General features: G+C 38.3%; 1 protein-coding gene across 2 annotated transcripts in view; it reads left to right on the top strand.

Annotated features, from left to right (window-relative positions):
* rhoaa (ras homolog gene family, member Aa) overlaps window positions 1-24,672 on the top strand; it is a 55,422-nt gene that overhangs the window by 6,910 nt on the left and 23,840 nt on the right. For both annotated transcript variants that reach the window (XM_039776110.1, XM_039776111.1), the window contains exons 2-4: window positions 17,053-17,210; window positions 19,029-19,149; window positions 23,872-24,002. In XM_039776110.1, coding sequence (XP_039632044.1) covers window positions 17,055-17,210; window positions 19,029-19,149; window positions 23,872-24,002 — 408 coding nt within the window. In that variant the 5' untranslated portion in view covers window positions 17,053-17,054. The remainder of the gene's footprint in view (window positions 1-17,052; window positions 17,211-19,028; window positions 19,150-23,871; window positions 24,003-24,672) is intronic.

Genomic DNA, 24,672 nt, shown 5'->3' with positions numbered 1-24,672 from the left:
TTTTATTTTTTTGCAAAGTAACCAATACATGCATGTGAGGTCAATCACGTTTTTGAAATTCTCTGACTTAAACTTCAAAGCCTTACAATATTTACATACTTTTGACATATCATCTATGTCCATATATTTGATATCATCTATTCGCCTATTTGTTCTCCAAATAATAATTTCTCTTTTTTTGTGCTAATGCGATGTTTACTTTCTTTGTTTTGACACTCGTTTTTTTTTTCTTTTTTCATATTCTGTATCTTGCTCTGCATGTATTTCACACCTACATTTTTTTTTTTCTAGTCTTTTGAATTCCAGTTTTCATTATCTCTAACCTGCTCTGTATGTGTTTGGCCCCCTTGTTTTTCAGCTTCTTTATGACGTTTTACTTTGTTTTCTACTCTGCCTTTTATTTCTGACCTCGATTTGTCCTGCTTTTTATCTTTTTCTTCTTCTTCAGTGAATCCTAGTTCGTGGTGATTATTTTCCCTTTTTTTGAGTAATTTCCATTTGTTTGCACTACTGTGATCTTTGCTTTCTTTTTTTGTATACTTTCTAATTTTCTTGCATATTCCGCTTTCTCCACATGTGTATCGCACCAAGGTTTGTTTTTTTTTTGTTTTTTTTTTTGCATTTCGAATTCCACTGCTTTTATAATCTTACTCTGCTCTGCATGTGTATAGCGCCAACGTTTGTGAACGTCTTTATGAAGTTCTACTTTGTGTTTTACTCTGTTTTTTAATTCTGAGCCTGATTGGAAGTGCTTTTTTCAGTTCCACTTGTGCTTTGGAGTCTCTTTTTTTTCGCGCTGCTCTTTCTTCTTTGCTTAGTTGTCAACGTTTCATCTATAACGTATTGTATTATATGCTTTATATGCGCTGAGAGTCCTGAGTCTGTGTGTGCTCAAAGCCTTACACTCGCACGACAGTGTTTTGCTGCCCATGGTCTTATTTGATATTGGTTGTAAGTAGGGTGTGTCTTGCAAGAATCTCATGTTCTACGTCCTCGCGAGATGGTATTGGGTCAATCTCTTGGCACAAAGTCTCATGTTTAAGGTCTCCGCGAGACGCTCTGTGACCACTCTATTTTGTCTCGCAGGTCTTTTAAGTGTCTCCCGTGATCTTAACGTGGCATCCAATTTTGCCACCATCCTCTTTTCTATAACAGCTTCCCTGTTCCCTGAAGTGCTCCTGTATTACACACCAACATTTCTGTCACACAGTCCCTCAGCCTTACAAACTGCTATCTGTTGGTCAGGTAGTCCATGATCCAGGAGACTGGAGGGCATCCAAGATACAAAGCCTTGGACTTTTTCCTCTTGTGGTTGAGGCAGTATGGTGTTAGAGGCACTGGAAAAGTCAAAGAACATTATCCTGACTGTGATGTGGACTTTGTCCAAGTGGTAGAAGGCTCTGTGGTGTATGTAGATGAGAGTATCTTCCACACCCATACTGTATGTGTCTAATAGGCAAACTGTAGAGGATCCAGATATTCTGAAAGCAGGGGCCATAACTTTTTTAGGCCAGCCTGTCAAAGGTCTTCATGATGTATGAAGTATGTGCAACTGGTCTGAAGTTCTTGGGATCACTGGAATGACCTGTCTTTGGCCCTGGGACCACACAGGATGTTTTCCACAGCTGGGCAACCTTCTGCAAATTCAAGGAAAGGGAGAACAGGTGTTCTGCTAGCCAGCTCTGCAGGGTCTTGTATGTTATCACCTCCTTGGTCTGATTTCTTCTGGCCCTGATGCCTTTTTTGATGCAGTTTTCACATAGACACAAAGTCCGTACAGTAGAGCTGAAGACCACAGGTGTGATGTCACTTTGGGGAAGGTCATGCAGGTTGTTGCAGATGGCAGTAGGGATTCTAGAACTTCCTCAGCTTGCTCACAGAAGATAGTAGTGTTGAGGGGAGGGCTGGACTGACCAGAATGATTCAAACCTGTTGAGGAACTGGTTTAGTTCATTAGCTCTGCTCTTGCTCCCTTCCTCTGCATGTTTTACAGCCTGCTTTTGTAGCCCGTAATAGTTTTCAACTCATTCCAAAGTTACTTCATGTTTTTTTGTTATAACTTGTGCTCAGATTTGTTTCTGTGACAGGCATTCCTCTTTTGGAGCTGCTTCCTCAGTTCTAACTACACTTGCTTTATTTCATCTTTATCTCCAGACCTGAAGGCTCTCCCTTTCCTATTCGATAGGGCTTTCAAGTCTTTTGTGATCCATAGTTTGTTGTTGGACTTTTTGGGGATTATGCTATCCACATAGAACTTGATGTAGACTCGCAAAGCATGTTCCAGTCATGGTTTTCAAAGGCATCCTTTGGAGCCTCCTAAGCTTCCACTATCCATTTCTGCACAGTCCTGGTGGTGGCTGGCAGCTGTTTTATTTGCATGTACGAGCTGTACTATATCATTGTCCGATCCGCCTAAAGGTTGCAAAGCAGTGGAGTTGTATGCCTGCTTCACATTGGCATTTAACAAGTTCACTGTCCTTTTTAACTATTTTTACAGTCCACAACCTGGTAATAATTGATGAGAGAGGAGAAAAGTGAAACATGGTTAAAATCACCTGAAATTGTAATGAAAGTACTGGAGTGATCAGTAGTTTAATTACGCAATACAGTACAATCCCTCTTAACCGGCCACCTCGGGACTGGACCCATGGCCGATTAATCCAATGCATATCTATTTTCATGTAGAAAAATATTTCTTAAGGTATGTACTGTACCTCTTCGATGTTCCTGAATAAACCATATCTACAAGGCTTCATCAATGATTTCGCACACGGGTTTTTTTTCTCGTACAACGACTGGACAGTGTGGTGTAGCGGGTCCACAGCTCAAGTCAAAAAGGCCACTTTTTAAATAAATAAATTGCTGCACTCGCGGCTTAGCAAGGGGGCGTGGTAGATGTGGCCGATCGGTTCTCGGGGAATTCATGATGGGGGCAATCCTAGGTTAAATGCACAGGTGAGGAGTTGTCATCATCCGTAATTGTTCCCGTGAACTGCTAATTGCCACATCAGATCCACGTCCCCATGATGAATAGAAGCGCTAGGCGGAGAAAAGGAAAGAGTGGGAAGTTAATGGAGAAGGAAGCCAGTAGAGGGCAGCCGATGCAGGAGAGCGAGCGAGAGAGAGCAGATTCGATAGAGCAAAGGCAGGCAGCTGGGAGGTGAACCCTTGTAGAGAAGTGTTTGGCCGACACTCGATGGGGCTGAAGAAAGCAGTTGCTCCAGCTGAGCGATCACGGAGCTGGAGTGACCGGTATTGAAGACGACTGGCCGTTGAAAGGCAGTCGTAGAGGCTTTGGGCTGGTTTAGCCCCAGCGTGAGCGCCCTGGCTGCTGGGGAAATAACCCAAGTCTCGGTGTGGATGGAGTCAGACTTAGCCTGGGATCAGAGGGCTACCGGACCAGTGTGGAAGGCAGCTGCACCTGCAGGTAGGTAGACTTCCCCTGTTGCGAAGCCCATTGGGAGCCGGCAGGTAGAAAGAACAAGGCACCGTGCTTTGGATTTTAAGAGACCGCTTCCAGCCATTGTTTTAACCTCATTTGCATTGTTTTTAAAGGACTCGTTTTTTTACTAATGGATTTTAACCTCCACTAATTCACTAGTTTTAATGGATTATTTATTTTAAAGAAGAATTTTGATACACTGCACTTTATTTAATTTGAACACTGTTTTGCTGTTTGCTGGTTTTAAAATACCTCTCACCTTCCAGGAAAGAAAGAAATGCATATAATATAAAGAAGAACTCAGGATTAAAAAAAAAAAAAAATTTATTTTATTTTAACAGGACGGTTAATCCATTGGCTGGTTAATGTGAGGCCAGTTAAGAGGGATTGTACTGTATACAGTGTCTGTTGCAATTGCTGCGTCTGCAGGGTGGAGGGGGCGGGAGAGTATGGTTTGGGAATGTGCTAGCATAATGGCAATTGGCATATAATGAGATAAGCCAAACAACAGGCAGCTCAATATTTGGGTCACACACCTATGCTTTAACAGTTATATGTCCGTGGTGACATTTTTTTCATTCACAAAAACATCAGGCCTACCTCTTTTATTCTTTCTGTTTTCGGATCTACTTCTCTCTGCTTGCACGATTTTAAACCCATCCAGCGCATCCGCGGGTTCTGGTGTTTCTGCTCTAAGCCATGTCTCAGTGAAGCAATTGTCTCCTGTGCTTTCAGAGACAAAGGATGCAAGACCAACAGCTGCTGTCAGTTGTAAGTGAGGAGTGCTGGTCCTTCCTCATATTTTTCATTCAGACCCCGTGTAATGGGAATTGGCACCAAGCTACAGTTTGGGCTTTTGTTGTTCAGGTATCGAGCATATCGATGGTGAGAACAGAGAGACAGACACAAAATTGTAAAATTGAAGAAAAACGAGTGCTCTTTATCAACCGGTTCTACAAACAAAAATGGTGAAAAAACAAAAATTCCAAATGATGTGGTATCTTAAAATAAAACCCTAGTCGTTATGACACACCTGCAAGAAAAGTGATGAAAATTGACAAAAAGCAAATTTACAAAATTTCTGTCCTTTTTATACCACACAAAAATCAGGAAAGGAAAGGAAGAAGAAAAAGTTTAAGAGCTTAGTCAAAAAATAATTAATGAAGTATTTTCTTCCTCTTAGCAACACACAATCTAGAAGAGAAAAAAAACTTTATACAAAAACAAATGTCTTTCCTTCGCCTCCATGTCTCTATGCACACACTTTTAACTCCTACTCGCCACTCCACCTTCACTCTATTAGATGTGCTGTTGAAGGTCAAACACTCAACATGGCCAAAAGATGAGATCTGTCCATTCTCCGGTTTTATAGGTCGAAGGGGGATTGTGGTGCCCAATTCCCACTGATGTCCTCGCATTTCCCAATTAGGAAACGCATAGTTACGCTGCTCACACTGTCATGACCCTGACCCCTCCTCCTGGCTCTCTATTTCCTGAGGCATTTGCCAGTGTGCGCTTCATAAGGAGCTGCCTCTCTCTTCCACTCTCCCGCTTGCCATTGCACTTTCTCCAGTAAGTACTATTCTCTCATTTTAAATGTTTGCCTGGGACTTCGCAAAACTTGCATGATTGTCTTTTTACAGTGGGATCCAAAAGTTTGGGCAACCTTGTTAATAGTCATTATTTTCCTGTATAAATCGTTGGTTGTTACGATAAAAAATGTCAGTTAAATATATCATATAGGAGACACACACAGTGATATTTGAGAAGTGAAATGAAGTTTATTGGATTTACAGAAAATGTACAAACAATGTTCAAACAAAATCAGACAGGTGCATAAATTTGGGCACCACAAAAAAGAAATGAAATCAATATTTAGTAGATCCACCTTTTGCAGAAATTATAGCCTCTAAACGCTTCCTGTAGGTTCCAATGAGAGTTTGGATTGTGGTTGAAGGTATTTTGGACCATTCCTCTTTACAAAACATCTCTAGTTCATTCAGGTTTGATGGCTTCCGAGCATGGACAGCTCTCTTTAACTCACACCACAGATTTTCAATTATATTCAGGTCTGGGGACTGAGATGGCCATTCCAGAACGTTGTACTTACTGAATGCCTTAATGGATTTTGAGCAGTGTTTCGGGTCGTTGTCTTGTTGAAAGATCCAGCCCCGGCGCAGCTTCAGCTTTGTCACTGATTCCTGGACATTGGTCTCCAGAATCTGCTGATACTGAGTGGAATCCATGCATCCCTCAACTTTGACAAGATTCCCAGTCCCTGCACTGGCCACACAGCCCCACAGCATGATGGAACCACCACCATATTTTACTGTAGATAGCAGGTGTTTTTCTTGGAATGCTGTGTTCTTTTTCCTCCATGCATAACTCCCCTTGTTATGCCCAAATAACTCAATTTTAGTTTCATCAGTCCACAGCACCTTATTCCAAAATGAAGCTGGCTTGTCCAAATGTGCTTGAGCATACCTCAAGCGGCTCTGTTTGTGCTGTGGGCGGAGAAAAGGCTTCCTCTGCATCACTCTCGCTTACAGCATCTCCTTGTGTAAAGTGCGCCGAATGGTTGAACGATGCACAGTGACTCCATCTGCTGCAAAATGATGTTGTAGGTCTTTGGTGCTGGTCTGTGGGTTGACTCTGACTGTTCTCACCATTCGTCGCTTCTGTCTATCCAAAATCTTTCTTGGTCTGCCACTTCGAGCCTTAACTTGAACTGAGCCTGTGGTCTTCCATTTTCTCAATATGTTCCTAACTGTGGAAACAGACAGCTTAAATCTTTGGGACAGCTTTCCGTATCCTTCTCCTAAACCATGATGGTGAACAATCTTTGTCTTAAGGTCATTTGAGAGTTGTTTTGTGACCCCCATGTTGCTACTCTTCAGAGAAAATTAAAGGAGGAGGGAAACTTACAATTGACCCCCTTAAATACTCTTTCTCATTATAGGATTCACCTGTGTATGTAGGTCAGGGGTCCCTGAGCTTACCAAGCCAATTTGAGTTCCAATAATTAGTTCTAAAAGTTTTGGAATCAATAAAATAACGGTGCCCAAATTTATGCACCTGTTTGATTTTGTTTGAACAATTATTGCACACTTTCTGTAAATCCAATAAACTTCATTTCACTTCCCAAATATCACTGTGTGTGTCTCCTATATGATATTTAACTGACATTTTTTATCGTAACAACCAACGATTTATACAGGAAAATAATGACTATTAACAAGGTTGCCCAAACTTTTGCATCCCACTGTACTAAGACTCGAATTGCCTCCTTTCCCTTTTCCAGCACTGGCAGAGCACAATAGATGGCAGACTTTGCCTGATCAGACGCCGTCCAATTCCAGTCCAAAACAGCACATAAATCAGGTTTGCGTACCGTGGACATGCAAGACCCGAACCTTTGAGAAGTCATGTCTCCTCTGGAGATATTGTACGACACACCCCTCCCTCAAGGTAGGTGTGCTATAGCTATAAAGAAAATAAAAAAACAAAAAACATAAGGCTATGGCTTTACTACTCTACAGTAGTTTGACAGGCATTGCTTTCACTTTCAGTGCGCACTGCACCATACACCCATGTTTATCAAAAAAAAAATGGTAGGAAAAAATGGCAAACAACAATGTAGACAAACCTACATGCATGAGAAATGTCTCAGTATCTCAAACTTCTGTATTCCTTATCTAAAATAACTACCTTAATGCATTAACTAAGTTTTTAGCAATATAGGAACAGCATATTAACTTGTCATAATGTGCAGTGGTCTTTTTTTTTTCCCCTTTTTAAAGTTTTCTCTCTCAGATCTAACCTGTGAAAAGATTATATCCAAGAAGACTAATGTACAGTGCCTATAAATAAGATTATTGTGATTACTTTTGTTAATGATCACACTTTATCAATGTAAGTTAGTAGAATATTTTATTAGAAAATGACCCTTGGTTATAATGTCATCAATTAAGCCGAGGTAGTTAGATGTGTAAAATTTTTAATTTGTGTTGACTCCAGTATTTCTTTTTGTTATTTGCATTAGTTAAATAAGCAACTTTGCCTTTTTAGTATTCCATAGGCATTTGTTTTTGTGCATTTTTCTTTCCTGCTGGAGGAGCTTCTTGAGATATGGATAAAAAGACAACCTTCATTATTGGAGTGTGTCTGTAGTTTTTGTAGGAGTGCACTGTTTTTGTAAATACACCGTATTTTTCTTTTTTGTTTGTTTTTTATTTATTTCTAAAGAAGTGTCAGTGTTGAAGGACTGTGTCTCAAAGCCCACTACTGCATTTTTGTTGTACAGCACTCTTGTAAATAAACTTGCACCATTCACCCTTCAATTTTTGTGTGTCTCATCTCTCCACTGACCCTGTTCGGTTCATGAACTATCAGATGTCCAGAGTGTAGGCTAGGGCCACTTCCCAGTACACGGGATATCACAGTGTCCCCTTTTAAGGTCCATACATTTCACAACATTTTCCAATTTGCCTAATACAGGGCAGGGTCGCTGGGAGGCTAGAACGTATCCCAGTTAGCATGGGCAACAAGGTAGGAATATACCTCAGATAAGGTGCCCGTCAATCACAGCGTGAACACCCACAAAGTAAACACACACTAGATGAGAGGAAACTCCATGTAGGGAGGGTCTGGGATGCAAACCCTGGTCTTGTTACTGCAAGACAGCAGTGCTGCCATTGTGTTACTGTGCTGCCCTCTGAACATGCAAACGTATATTATAATGAAATGGGTATTGAGGGACCCCATGACTTTAAAGTACACCATGTGTCACCATTTTGTTGGATCAGAAGATGCCAGTGTGTGGTGGTGTGTTTGTTTTTTCTCTTCCCTTCAACTTGTATCTCCCTGCCCTTTTCATTCTGACAAAGCCACGGTAACACTAACGGGTCCAGCATCTGGCAGTGGAGGCTTTATTGAAGTTAGGACTGTATCTTCATTTCATTCTTCACTGTATAAGGAAAATTTGATTATCTTTGTTTTTACTGATCAAGACCCTGCCTTCTCTTCGCTTATATTAGTCAGTGGCACTGTTCACATGGCCTTTAATCGTTTGATGCACTCCTTCATTTGCATGTACTTTCTTACCACCGCTGTGCAGTCAGTGAACATTATCACATGTCAGAATAGCAGCACTTTAATACTTTTGGTACCAGTCAATACCAGTGTTCCAAAACCAAAGGGTTCTAGCTTTCTTTCTGTATTGGTATGACCAAATGGCAGTTGGTATTGGACCATGAATGATTGCTTGCAGACAAATTACTGCAGAAGCCAAAGTATACAGTATGTGTATGAGAAAAACTCAGGGTACTGATGATAAAGCACCTCATCATTACATATTGAAAAGAAAAACAGAAGTCGCATCTGGAAATACTTTTCCTTCAAAACAGGCCGATTATTATTTTTAAAAGAAAAAAAAAAAGCCAAAAACACATGCACAGGCTTCTGTTGTTTCAATTTGTATTCCATTAAGGGCTTCAGTTAAATAGCTTCATGCATGCTTTGTAAGCGATATGACTAATCAGGTGCAAGTTTTAATCATTCAACTTATTGTCTCATGGTATAAGAGAAGACAAAATAATGGTGAAGCTTTCAGTCATTTTTTGATTATGTTGAACATGTCAACGGATTTGCTTTTAAGCATCCATCCATTTTCTAATCGGTTGGCAGTCGCAAGGTCCATGCATTGTTATGTATATAGGATTCTACGTGCTGGCAGTGCGAACAGCTGCAACGAGTAAAATTTGAGGCTAGTTTCTAAACAAAGTAGCTGTTTGGCTTGCTTACACTGACAATGAAATGAACTGCTTTGATTAATACCAAAATGCATTTAGTTCTTCAAAAACCAAACAAATGCACACAAATTTAGTATTTGCATATTTAGCAATGAAGTATTTTGTGCTTTGAAGCCAAGCTAATATCCATTCATGTAATCCCTAAAATGTGTCAAACATAGTGAAAATACACATCATATATTTGTAAGGTGTCTTGGAGAGTGTAATGAAATCTAGTAGTTAAACAGCAATTAAAGAAGTCTGATCAGTCATAGAAGATATTTTGAAAATGGCACAACAAAGTAGGGTTTAGAGGAGTTCTGAAGTAATAGAAAAATTGTACAGCTATAACAAGGTTGATTTCACACAGGAAATTGAAGTTTGCACAAATATAAAAAAATTGGTAAAAGGAGAAACAGATTTAGAAAATTTGAAGTTGCAGGATTTTGTGACATTTTGAAAATTGAATCAGTTTGACTTATCCGTTACTTTTTTTTTGACTGCTTTTAACCAGCTAGTGATGCAAATCCTACAATATTAAATGTTACAAACCTAACAGAATGATTCTCTGATAAACCAGACTTTAATAACATGTTGTTAAAAAAACAGATTAAAAAAATTATCCTAAATTACCTTGGAAATCACTAATTAACTAAATGAATGATTATGTTTAGTAAGTGGTATTTTTCAGACACTTGGGCGAGAACTTCAGAGAATAAATTTAGAATGTGCACAGTGTAAAACTAGGTAGTTAGTGTTTATATTATCCTTTATAAACTCTATGCTGAAATTCCTTCAAGATTGAGTTTTCCCCATTAGTCGTTACACGGGGAGTATCCCCATGTCTGTCAAATATAAGAATACATTTCAGGGCTTCAATTTTAATATTTATGAATGCCAGTACTAGTTTACTTAAATGATAGTTGGGTAACTTCTTGATAAGTATACCAGTATTTTAAAGCTGCTGTTACTACAATGTGGTGTAGTTTTTGGCAGGCAATATGATGTGTTATTGAATTGAAGGCCTTGGACATCAAACCTTGAGGTTGTGGGTTCAGATCTCACTGCTTGCACTGTATGACTGTGCTCCTACAGGTAAAACAAAACATCCATCTACACAAGTACAGGCCATTTAGCCCACAAAATCATACCGGTCATGTCCACTTAATTCTTCTAAAATAACAGTTTAGTTTTGTTATTTCCTAAAGTCCTATTGTCTACAACACTGCTTGTTAGCTTATTCCAAGTGTCTATGGTTCTCTGTGTAAAAAAAAAAAAAACCACCTAGTGTTTGTGCGAAATTTACCCTTAACAAGTTTTCATATATGCAATTCCATTCTTAGTTTTAAACACTTCACTCATGTCTCCTCTTAATGTTCTTTTGCTTAAACTGAAAATTTTACTCTTTCTTCATAACTCATCCTAAGTTGCTCTTTTTTGGACTTTTTCCAGCACTGCTATGTCTTTTTTTTTGTAGCTTGGAGACCAAAAGAAATGGGACAAGTCGTATCTCAAATGTTGTAAGTCTGCTTAGATAAAGTTGTCAGTTATTTATTTATTTTTATTATTTACATTTTACATTCTGTCATGAATAAAGGCACAATATTGTTCCACTTTAATAATGGAAGTACTTTTTAATAAAAAGCATTTAAATGGGATTTCTGTTTTTTGCCATGTTATCAAAATGTTTCACCAGTTTCACTGGTATTGGAATTGAATAGTAAAATTCTGGTATCATGACATCCCTAATAATAAGTACTGTATGTATGTATGTATGTATGTATTAATCAATCAATCAATCAATCAAAAGTTTCCTTCAGGTCTTGCCTAGAGGGAGCTGTGCACATTTTGGCACAGATTGGTCCAGTGGTGTGCTTTTGTTTACCAAATATACACTTGCTGGTAACTTTATTATGTACACCTTGCTAGTACAGGGTTGGACCCCCTTTGATGTCAGAACTGCTGTAATTCCTTATAGCATAAATTCAGCAAGGTGCTAGAAATATTCTTCAGGGATTTTGGTCCATTTTAACATGATAAATCTGTAGCAACTACATAATGCTTTTCGGCCACACATCTGTGATGTGAATCTCTTGTTTCAGCACATCCCAAAAGTGCTCTGTTGGGATGAGATCTGGTGACTGTGGATGCCATTTGATGCATTGAACTCATTGTACTGTTCAAGAAACTAGTTTGAGATGGTTTGATCTTTGTGACATGGCACACTATCCTGATGGAAATAGCCATCAGAGAATGGGCACACTGCAGTCATAAAGGGATGGACATAATCATTAAAAATACTTCAATAGGCCGGGCATTTAAACGATGCTCAGTTGGTACTAAGGGGCCCAAACTGCCAAGAAAATTCCCCACACCATTATACCACCATCGGCAAACCTGAACTGTTAATAAAAGGCAGGATGGATCTATCCTTTCATGTTGCTGACTCCAAATTCTCACCCTACTATCTGAATGTTGCAGCAGAAATCAAGACTCCTAAGACCAGGCAACATTTTTCCAATCTTCTATTTTGGTGAGACTGTGTGAATTGCAAACTCAGTTGCCTGTTCTTGGCTGATATGAGTGGTTCCTGGTGTGGTATCCTACTGCTGTGGCCCATCTGCTTCTAGGTTCAAAGTGATGTGCATTCAGAGATGCTCTTCTGCATACCTTTGTTGAAATGTGTGGTTATTTGAGTTACTGTTAACCTTTCTACCAGTTCAAACCAATCTAGCCATTCTCCTCTGGCATCAACAAGGCATTTTTGCCTAGACAATGGCCACTCATTGGATATTTTCCCTTTTCAGTCCACTGTCTATAAACCCTAGAGATGGTTATGCACGAAAATCCCAATAGATCAGCAGTTTCTGAAATAGTCAAATCCGCCTGTCTGGCACCAACACCCATGCCACGTTCAAAATCACTAAAATCATCTTTCTTTCCCCATAATGATTCTTGGTTTGAACTTAAGGAGAGGTCATCTGGTTTATTGGATTATTTTTTAAAAACAACATTCCCCACAAGCAAGTAAAATTTTACAAATCTAGGTTTAAATCAAATCAACCCCCACCCATAAGAAAGAGAGCTAGGCCAACAGAGTAAAATTTTAATAGTAGGAAAAACAAGCAACCAATAAATAGAATAAAAAAATGGAAGATAATCTGCTTCCTCGATTTAAATGTGTATTCTAAAATGTTATTGATTAGAAGTTTTGCACAGATCCTCTAAGTGAGAATTTGATTTTTTTCCAATTTCAAATAAAATATAACATCAGTTACCCATTGACTTAAAAGAGATCAGTTAGGAGTCTTCCAGTTGAGCAAGATAAGTCTACATGCCAATAGTGAAGTAAAGGCATTTACAGTTTGTCCTTCTCCATTTGAAGCCCATCTGGAAGTACACCAAACACAGCTGTTAGTGGATTAGGAGGGATTGTGGCACAAAGGCATTTAAAGGTTTTGGTCCAGGGTGATGTTAATTTGGTTCACACCCAAAACATATGGCCAATGACGCTGGAACTTGATTGCAACGTTCACAGGTTGGATCTTGCCTTGGAAACATTTTGGACAATTTTAAACGAGACAGTTTTGCTTGTTATACAATTTTAAGTTGAATAATTGTATGCTTTGCACATTTGGAGCTAGAGTGAATTCTGTGCATTTCTACCTTCCACTCCTTTTCCCACTGTACTCTGGGATCTGTGAAAGGGAAAGACTTTAAAATATTTTTATATACCGTAGATCCCGTTATATAAGCCGAGAATTTCGTCCTAGAGTTTGGGGGTCGGTTTATACAACGAGTATCGTTTCAGATTCAAGATTTCCAGCGCAATGCCGGCTTTGCCGATTGAATACGGAAGTAAATAATGACGAAACCACAGAGCCATCTTTCAGATGAAGAAGTAACTTTGCATGCCGGTACTTTAAATTAAATAATTTATTCAAAAAAGTGTTTTAGTTGTTGATTTTATTAATAAAATTTATAATAAATTATCGGGAAGTTTAAAATGAAATTTTTGTTTTGATTTACGATCAACATCTTGCGATACGAAACGGATGCGGTCATGTGTATCCGCTTGCGATTGTAAACAAACAACCGAGAGCGTTAGTAGCGTCAGTCGGAGCCCAGATACATGTGTTTGTGGATGTAATTTCCGTCATTGCAGTGATTTACCTATATATATAATTCATTAAGACCATGCAAGCAAGACACATAATTGCTAAGGAAGGAAGAGAAGGTAAAAGTAAGCGATCGCAATCGAAACGAAGATGGACATTGTGTGGAAATATCTCCTCCCTTACTGCAGCCCAAAGATGTCAAATTAAATGGTGAGTACAGTATGAAATTGTTTCTAGAATAGAATGCCTTTTATTGTCACTATACGCATCTACAATGAGATTAAAAGCAGCTCCTTCAGTGCAGAAAAAGTTCTGTATAGGGCTTGTATGGTTGTTTTTTAGCTTTAGCATAACGCCGGACCTGCGGCCCCGCTTCTGCTTTCTTTCCCTCCTCCGTCTGTGTCATCTCCTAGACCCGACAACAATCCACGGAGAGCCTGTTGGTCTCGCTATGTTGTCTGGGATGTTGTGCGTGTGATGAAAAACACTCGAAAAAGATGTCTGGCTCTGGACACCGATGTCTATACGGTTCTGAATGGTGTAGCGGATGTTCACCAAACCGATCGTGCACAAACAAGGACAAAAAAAGTACAAAAACAACAAAAAAGTGCACTGAAAAGGAGAGCCCTGAGCGCTGCGACCTTGCGCCGCCATGCTCCTAGCTTAATCGAAGTAGGCTTGGCACTTTTTATAACTTTTTGGTTAGTACATTAGAAAAATGATTGGTGTTTTGGTAAATTATGCACATTATATTATATATCAAAAATGCCGGCAGTCTCAAATTCTCGCCGATAAACATTATAAATATACCCGAAGAGACACTTTTAAGGAAATTTAGAAAATTTTGTTTGGAGAAGGGGGTCGGCTTAAATACAGGTCATCGGCAAATACATGTAATTTAGTAGGTAGAGAAGGGGTTCGGCTAATATACCGGGTCGGCCTGTATTCCGGGATCTACGGTATTACAGAAATGCTGTCTGAGTCCTAAAGAATAATTTTCCGTCATAGAGAGGTAGGTGGGAGGTGAGGAAAATTGGGCAAGTTTTGTTTAGCAGAATTTCTGATTTGGAGGTAGTGAAAGAAATGTTGATGAAAAGTTCAATTTGGAGTGTAGTTGTTTGTAGGATGTGAAGACGTTGTCTGTGTACTGATCTCTAAGTGATTTAATCCCAAATGTTTCCTATACACAAAAAACTGCATAGGAGAGGGTAGAAAAAGGTGGTTATTGTGCAGAGGTGCCACAGATGAGCTTCTCTGTCTTGTTCTTCCTACATTGGTTCCATATTCTAAGTGAATGAAGCAGAATTGGGTTGTTGGTATACTGGCAATAACTTGTATTTACTGAGGTACAAAGCAAAGAAAACAATCCTGCAGTACTACTTTATATTTCTATTGCGGACCAAACCTGTGTATGTCTGTCTGTCTTTGTGTCAATGTTCAGGTTTTTATAGCTTGTATATTTGCTGCCCAGTAATAAAATTGAAAGTTAGGTAGAACCATGCCACCTTTGGCCTTTGTAGGGTCGTCCTTTGGGGAAGTGGATGTGTTGAATTCCAGATAAATGATAAATTTCTTAAGAAATTTTTTATTGATGTGTATTGGAATACTTTGAAATAGAAAAAAAAAAACTTGGGAAGGATATTCATCTTGACAGTGTTAATTCTTCCAGCTAAAGTGAGATGAAGGGTAGATCATCTATGCAAGTCTTGCTTAAGGTTTTCCATGCAGACAGCAACATATTGTTGATAAAGAGCTTTGTTTACTTGTGATGTTTACCCCGAAGTAATTAAACTGATCTGCAATGATAAAAGGGAAGGTGTCCAACCTATGCTGCTGTTGAGGTGCACAGTGCTTATAGCTCAAAAAAAAAAAAGCAAAAAGGACAAAATAGATAAGTAACTTGTATACTTCTTTTTTTATTCATGTAGTTAGTACAGCTATGGTTAAAAGCTTGTTGTGTATATACAGTAGAACTCAGTTTTTCCCAGGTAATGTGGACCATTGCTAATTTGGATGGGTAAATATTCTGATAAAATGGATGGCTGCTTAGTGGTGATGTGCAGAGAAAGTAGTGTCTGACACCGAGAAATCAGTCTTCAGGAAACTGCTGCACTCACAGTGCTCTCTGTGCGGCTGACTGTAGTGGTGACGCCACATAGATAAGATGGCAACTGACAGATTGAGAGATCAACGGATGACACCAGGGCTGATAGATCTCTCCGTTTAGTTCACATAGCAAATCACTTTTCTGAGCCAGAGAACGTGGGTTTGCAGATCCCATCAGTGGTTCTCCACAGTGCTTGGAAATGTATTAATATAAAAATCCTAAGTGAAGAAAACAGTAAAGCTGGTAACACACTACTACTAATAGCTGAAGGGGTGAAGTTGAGGAAGGGTGAGTGAGTCACGCCCTCATTCCCATAGTCGCCAGCTCCTCGACTGCTTGCTTGATACAGTCAAGGTTAAATTGCAGTATTTGCTCATTACGTTATTCACTGCAAAGGTTTTATGAACTAGAAGAAATGTAATGTATTACACTTCCATGTTTACATCAAATAACACTTAGCTTCTGTAATTTGGAGCACAGACATTATTCTATGCTTATTTCACTCCTTATTGATAAATTAATATACTTAAGCAGAAAATAGTTTGGTTTTCCTTGCTTTTGTTTATCAGACCTTTGCTCTAACTTGTGTAAATCACAGCAAAATATACCAAAATGTTTGTTAAGTGATGCAGGTAGAGGAAATGGCACACTTGCTAATATTATTAAATGTAATACGAAAATGAATGCAGTATTAAACACATCTGCATCAGCCTTAATGTCTGTATTCGTTACATGAGAAGTCTAGATTGGAGTTTCTGGTTTGTGTTTATTACTATTTACAAATTCACTGCATTCATTTCCAGATGCTGTGCAGTTTTATATTGTACATTGCCTGAGAAAATATGCACAAGATTCAAATTTGTAAAATTAAAGAGTTATCTGTGAGCCATACATCAACATATGGACAAATGTTGTCATTGTGCAGGCTTTTCCTTTTATGGAAAATATGAATTTTGTAACCAGTGAGTTAAATAAAGAATAGCCCTTCTCATGCACAGTTTTCATGGAACGAATTTTCGAATAGTGTATACCTCTGTGAGAGAAATAGTTTTGGATTTCATTATTTATAATTGTATGCTGCTAAATTTTCTGTGTGCATGAAACACTGATATTGACCGGCTGGGGAAGGTTTGTAGATTGTATGGTGGTTGCACTTTTTTACATTATTTTTTTAATTACTTATGTAGTGCACTTGTATAATACTTAGAAACACACATTTCCAGATTTCTTTTCTTTGGCATTGTTGGGACAACCATACTAATTTAAATTATTCTGTTGTTAAATAAGTTTAGTTATTTTGCAGCAAGCTGAAATGTAAAAATATAATAAAACTTATTTTATTAGGTTGCATGACCCCAGTCAAGTTTACTTATTTTCTTGTTTATCATTTTGTCAAAATGAAATGTATTACATTCCCTGAAAGGGCTTTATGAATACAGTTTTGGGGGAAATTGTTTCCATCCATTAGCTGTTTTTGACAAATTCAGGGTTGAGATTGGATTAGGTAGAAGGGTGAAACTAGCTCTGAGCAGAGCACTAGTACATCTCTTGGTATAATTTTTCAGTTCAATTTAATGTCTGTATTTAACTTTTTAGTGATGGCTGCAATCCGTAAGAAGCTAGTAATAGTTGGGGATGGTGCATGTGGGAAGACCTGTCTACTAATAGTCTTCAGCAAAGACCAATTTCCTGAAGTCTACGTTCCAACAGTCTTTGAAAACTATGTTGCAGATATTGAAGTGGATGGTAAACAGGTAAGATGTCAACATATTTACACACTGTGTACTGTTCTGAAAGTTACAAATGTAAACTGTTATAAAAATCTGACTATGACTTTTTGTATAACTTTTCTTATGATGATTTACTTTACATTGTATTACCATTTAGATAGCACTTTATTTGTCCTAAGGGGGATATTTAGCTTTTTGCAGAAGCTCAGTAAATATTATTATTATTATTAGTAAATACATGCCGCAATTACTAAAAAGTATGGCTACTGATTATCACTAAAGCATGCTTTTAACACAGTATTACATTTTTAATGCAACACGGAAATGCATTAATTAGTCTATTAATAGTACTAGCAATGTAGCACTGCCACATAAATATACTGTACAAGTTTCTGTCTTGTGTGCTCTTTTCTCACTTCCTAGGTTTCCATACATTTTAACATGTTAGAGCTTTCTTCTGAGAGTGGTAAGACAGTGATTGACAGCAGCACCTTTTGAGGATGGGATTTCTATGCTTCTGTCAGTAACTTTTCCAAATGGTAGCCAATTGGAGATCAGGAAGCTAAATAAAAAAAGAGAAGGAAAAATCCATTTGGAGACACAAAAATTGAAGCACCAAGGTCGCATTCTTCTGAGCGGAAAAACTAAAGGAGTTAATAAGAAAACAGTGTTCCTTGAACTGACCATCCATTTTCTGATACTTCTCCAGGTCCAGGTTGTGAGGGCAGCAGTCAAAGGAAAGCTACTCACACATCTTTTTTCCATCATTACTCCTCCAGGGCTGAGGTGTTCCCAGACCAGCTGAGTGATTTCTCCAGCATGTCCAGAGTCTGTCCCTAGGTCTCCATCCATTTGCACATTTCTGCTACTTGCATCTAGCAAACTAGTTATTTTGGTCACTACCCAAACCTTGTGACTATAGGTGAGAACAGTGACGTGGATTGATTGTTAAATCAGGAGCTTTGCCTTTCAGCTCAGCTCTCTCTTCATCAGGACAGATTGGTATGTGTCTGCATAACTGCTGACACCTCTCTGATCCTTCTGTCAGTCTCCTGCTCCCTTCTTCCCTCACTCGTGACAAGACCCCAAAATGCTTAAACTCCTTTGCCTGGACCAGTGTAATTCACTGTAAATTGAACCTGCTGAGAAGTTGGCTGTATCTAGCAGTCAGAAAATCAATAATGTCTTATTTTTTCATCTTCATATCATTTTAAAACGCATTGCATCGTGATATGGTTCAAAATAAAAAATCCATATTTTGAGCTGTTAACTGATTTCTTTTACAAAAAATTTTAATAAAATGGAATAATTTAGACAAAGGTTATTAAAAGAGTTTATTAGAAGGTAATCACAGTTAAATTTTAATATTCAGTTAATTTCAATTTAAAAATTTTAATTGTGCATTTAATTGTGATTTAGTTTCTTTAAATCAAAGAGCAGCTTTACTCAAAAGGAAGCAAAACGTCTGACTTGATTTACTTTATGTATCATGATTGGTAATCTAAGTAAGCGGACAGGTTTTTTTTTTTTTTCCTCATAAATTACTCTTACCTTGTAAAACAAGAATTATGCTACAGAGAGAAAACCTATATACATACATCATTTGGTAGCAAGTTCTTTTGAAATGTATTAGAACTCTGAATTAGTTCATCTTTCAATAAATGGGTAAACAATTAATATTCAAGATCTCATCTCTGTATTCAGTTTGTGATTTAAATGTTTAGAATGTTAATGATAAGAACAGAACTAAAATTAAGCTACTGTCCCTTTAGTGAAGCTGTTGTGGACCATTACATTAATTACTATAGTACCTGGTGGTTTTAATTTTTTATTATCTTTTAGGTAGAGCTGGCTTTGTGGGACACTGCTGGACAAGAAGATTATGATAGACTACGGCCTCTTTCTTATCCTGATACCGATGTTATTCTCATGTGTTTCTCTATAGATAGTCCTGATAGCTTAGGTGAGTGCTGGTTTTATGAAGTCGGAATTATCACTACTAAATACAGAACACAGAGTGTTCTTTTTGACTCTCTGAACCAAGGCACATACAGCTTGTATAAAAAGTTTCTCCTTCTGAATATGAATGTTTTTCATCCATAAGTAAAGCTTATGAATGTTCAGTAGAAACTAGATACCAAATAATGTTCCTGTTTTGACAAAATAGGTAAAACACTTTTTTTTTTCTTGTTCTTCGGTAACATTACAAAATATTCATTAAACTGTTTTTAGTCTACTAATGCATCAACAAGTGTGATGTGTTGCATGTTGATTGGTACAGTCAAGTAAAATATTATACTCTATAAACCTCACCATATTGACCCTATAAATGTAAAACAAGCTATATTGCATTTTGTCTTGCATATATTTCATAATAATAATAATAATTGATATTTCTCTTTGATGCAGGCAGCACTGCAAGGGTTATGTTTTTTTCATTTCACCAGTGCTTTCAATTACCATCCAACCATCTCTATTAAGGGTTAGCTCTGTGATATACAAAGGGATAAGCTTGTGATGTCCTGGATATTGGAATATCATCTGTTGAGCAGACAGCAGTTAGTGATGCTCAAGGACTGTGTTTCTTCTATGGATCTGAGCAACAATGGAACACCACAAGGAGCACTCCTGTCTCCTTTTTTTCTTCACCTTCTATACCTTGGACTATAAATAAAACATCATGTTGTATCACTCTCAGAAATTCTCAGATGACTCTCGGATGTATTGATGAGACACCTTCTGGAAAGTATTCACAGCGCATCACTTTTTCCACATTTTGTTATGTTACAGCCTTATTCCAAAATGGATTAAAGTAATTTTTTTCCTCAGAATTCTACACACAACACCCCATAATGACAACGTAAAAAAAGTTTACTTGAGGTTTTTGCAAAATTATTAAAAATACAAAAATTGAGAAATCACATGTACATAAGTATTCACAGCCTTTGCCATGAAGCTCAAAATTGAGCTCCGGTGCATCCTGTTTCCCCTAATCACCCTTGAGATGTTTCTGCAGCTTAATTGGAGTCCACCTGTGGTAAATTCAGTTGATTGAACATGATTTGAAAAGGCGCACACCTGTCTATTTAAGGTCCCACAGTTGAAAGTTCATGTCAGAGCATAAACCATGCATGTAGTCAAAGGAATTGTCTGTAGACCTCCGAGACAGGATTGTCTCGAGGCACAAATCTGGGGAAGGTTACAAAAAAATTTCTGCTGCTTTGAAAGTCCCAATGAGCACAGAGGCCTCCATCATCCGTAAGTGGAAGAAGTTCGAAACCACCAGGACTCTTCCTAGAGCTGACCGGCCATCTAAACTGAGTGATCGGGGGAGAAGGGCCTTAGTCGGGGAGTTGACCAAGAACCTGATGGTGACTCTGTCAGAGCTCCAGAGGTCCTCTGTGGAGAGAGGAGAACCTTCCAGAAGGACAACCATCTCAATAGCAATCCATCAATCGGGCCTGTATGGTAGAGTGGCCAGACAGAAGCCACTCCTTAGTAAAAGGTACATGGCAGCCTGCCTGGAGTTTGCCAAAAGGCACCTGAAGGATTCTCAGACCATGAGAAACAAAATTCTCTGGTCTGATGAGACAGAAGTTGAACTCTTTGGTGTGAATGCCAGGCTTCACATTTGGAGGAAACCAGGCACCGCTCATCACCAGGCCAATACCATCCCTACAGTGAAGCATAGAGGTGGCAGCATCATTCTGTGGGGATGTTTTTCAGTGGCAGGAACTGGGAGACTAGTCAGGATAAAGGGGAAAGATGACTGCAGCAATGTACAGAGACATCCTGAGCGCTGTTGTGTAGAATTCTGAGGAAAAAAATGAATTTAATCCATTTTGGTGTAAGGCTCTAAAATAACAAAATGTGGAAAAAGTGATGTGCTGTGAATATTTTCTGAATGCACTGTATGTCTGCTAACTATTCAGTGAGTGAATATAGAGGTTTTGCAATCCTACAAGTACTTGAGGGTCCACATTAATGATGGGTTGAACTGGTCTCCTAACTATAGGGCAACTATATACAATTAGAAAGGGCAGAGTGGCATTTCTTTTCTTAGAAAACTACATTTCTTTGATTTGTGTATTGACAGGATACATATTTTTTTCCTTTTTAGTCATTCTGGTGTGTTCAGACGTGTGTGTGTGTGTGTGTGTGTATGTGTATGTATTATTTAATGATCTTCTATACCAAGCCAAATTTACCCCTGCAGCAAATAATCTACCTACCTATCTGGACCTCTCCGAGGACCCATCCTCCCCCCCAAACACACCCCATTGCTTCAACAATGGCATACTTCATGTTATCAAGAGGAAAGTGGTGTGTAGTGTGATGTCATAGTGTCGCATCAAGGATGCTGGAGTAAGAGGGGATTAGGGGTGCTAAAGTGGGTGGACTGACTGTATATACAGAACTATAACAAGGTAGTATTTTTGTTGCCTACATTAGTTCATCTAAATATATCACACATACAGTGTATGAGATCAGAATTATCCTAATCAGCTGCAGTTGTAAAACACATTTCTTTGCAATTAAAAGTGTATTAAATCATTATGGTGTTTTCAATTCTAGTTTGTCTTGAAAAGGAGGCAACTTTTTTTTCTCCTATATTTGCTTCATAAAGCATAGGACTGTGGGAAGTTAAAGCTTATTTTGGCAACAATAGTCTTTGATGCTGTCCATTTTGAGCATAATGAATCATACAATTCACTGATACCAGAACAATTTTGGCAAAGTCCACACTACTGTGTTTACTTTTAAAAACTTTATTCTGACACTTTTGAAAATGCTGTCTAAGGCCATATACTGACTATGCATTGCAGTGTAGACATGTGAAACCATGAACTTCAAAAATGCCTACTCAAATTGTGCTCTGATTTGTTCCTGTTTATTACATAGTCCTTCCCTGATTAGATCCTGCCCATTACAATATCTCATTCCCTGATTGGTTACCTCCACAAAAGAAACACATATACTAGCATAGCTGAAATAAAAGTTGCTTTCAATGGCTCTTGTTGTGTTACTTTCCTGTATGCATATAAATTGTGTTTTGTAAGGTTAAAATGCTGCATACATTTGCAAAAGGCAAATAGTTTACTGGTCATTACAGTTTTGCTAAGTCTTTTGACCAGCAGTGTTGCTGTCTCTTCAAAGGTTTTTTTTTTTTCTACCGATGCATGTTTGCCCAGTATAAACCAACCTCTCCATCATATGCATTTTTGGTCATTTTAGTGTGGATGGAGAGAGTTTCATAAATGATGGGAAGATGTTAGTGTGTGTGGAGATCATTTTCATTTAAAAAATTACATTTTAAATTAAAATGTAGTAGTGGGGACATTTTTATTTTGTCACTAGCAATTGGGAATTTATATCATGCAGGGTTTCCTGTTGTAATTGATATCTATCAGGTAAGCCACATTTATTTCATGCATCTTTTACATAGCACACCATCATAATGTAAACACACAAAAATGCAGTTTATTGCATACAATAATAACTATTCAACGGTCCTTCAATGATGTGACGTAGTGCCCAAGAATAGAGTGATGGTTTACCCATGACAATTTTGGTCTCTATTATGTAATAGTGTTAGGTAATGTTATTGGGCATACTTAATTAAAAGAATTATGATGAAAACTATAGGGAACTGATTTTTTTTCTTGGGCCTAGCAACTTGACAATACGAATAAATCAGACAAAACAGATAATTATGAAGGCAGCATCTATTCAACCATTGTCTAAATCTGCTTACCACATTATGTTTTCCACAAATATTTCTTTGTGTAATTGTAACAGCAGAAATTGCATTGAAAACCAATACTGTCAATTCAACTTATCTCCCCACCAAAGCAACTTGGCTCCAATGGCTAAAGTTCTTGCAACTCCATAAACATAAACACAAACAGTGTGTAATGTGCTTACATTAGCCAGCCTTCTAGTAATTAGTAACTGTCTCTTATATTAAAGTATGATAAGACTACCCTTACTATATAGTAAGTTATTTTGCTTTTTTGATAATACAAATATAACGGCACATAAGTGGTACAGTTTTAATAAAGATTACATTAAAAAAAGATCATGAAAACACACAAGCATACCTAAAGGAGGACAAGCATAATCATGGTCTGTCAACATATCAGTGTTGCACACTTTTTCCATGCCTGTTTCTTGTATTTCAGGTGGCACATCAAAAAGAACATGTCAAAAGTCATCTCCCAGATGGCTTTATTATCTGTCATACACGGAAAGCTGTCCTTGCTTCCACATCTCCCCAGCAGTTACACTTAAAGCAGGATGGGACAGTGCCAGTTTTGAGAGACTACAATGTACAAATTGAAGATAGTCATAATCGGTAAAATACAGACTACATACAAAACCTTGATTAACATGAAACACTGAACCTTTGCATCTTATTTTGCAAGTCCATTTCTTTTTGTTCACCTTTATCAACTGGTAAGTCATGAAAACTTTAAAATAGTTGGTTGTTTTGAAGTAGAACAGAAAGGAACACTACAGAAACTCTTGACTTCATTTCAGACTTTGTAATAATATAACCATATATCCCAGCCATCAAACGTTTCAGTTTATCAATGCAGAAGTGTTAAAAATGGTTGTTTTTAAGTAGTTTTGAGAATGTATGTATTTATATATGTAATTTGCTTCCTGTTGTCTCAACCCACAGAGAATATTCCTGAGAAATGGACTCCTGAGGTGAAGCACTTTTGTCCCAATGTGCCCATTATACTTGTGGGAAACAAGAAAGATCTCCGAAATGATGAACATACCCGCCGTGAGCTTGCCAAAATGAAACAGGTAAAGGCAAAACATAAAATTATGATTTTCTGCATTAAGCACTTAACTTACTATATCTGAAGGTTTTTTTTTTTTGTCTAATGAATTTAGAATGCTGCTTATAACTTAACTGCATATTTCTTTGTATATGGTCTCTGACCAAACAACCAGAAAGACTTCATGAGGGTGACCCAAGGGCCCCATGTCCTCTAATGGGCCCTGAGCTCACTGCCCAGCAGCATGCAGCTCGATTGGCATTCGCCATAGAATACCAGAATTGGCAGATGCACCACTGGTGCCCTGTGCTTTTTACAGATGAGAGCAGGTTCACCCTGAGCACGTGACAGAAGTGAATGGGTCTGGAGAAACCATGGAGAACATTATGCTGCCTGTAACATCATTCGGCATGAGCAGTTTGGTGGTGGGTTAATGATTGTCTGGGGAGGCATATCCATGGAGGGGTCACACAGACTGCTACAGGCTTGACAAAGGCACCTTGGCTGCCATTAGGTATCAGGATGAAATCCTTGGACCCATTGTCAGACCCTATGCTGGTACAGTGGCTTCTGGTGCACGACAATTCCTGGCCTCATGTGGTGAGAGTATGCAGGCAGTTCCTGGAGGATGAAGGAATTGATACTATTGACTGGCCACCACACTTTCCTGACCTAAATCCAATAAAACGCCTCTG

The sequence above is a fragment of the Polypterus senegalus genome, chromosome 13 (genome assembly GCF_016835505.1).
Source record: "Polypterus senegalus isolate Bchr_013 chromosome 13, ASM1683550v1, whole genome shotgun sequence".
In the NCBI taxonomy this organism is placed as follows: Eukaryota; Metazoa; Chordata; class Cladistia; order Polypteriformes; family Polypteridae; genus Polypterus; species Polypterus senegalus.
The sequence above is the reverse complement of the archived record's forward strand: the minus strand, read 5'-3'. Positions and strand labels throughout refer to the sequence as shown.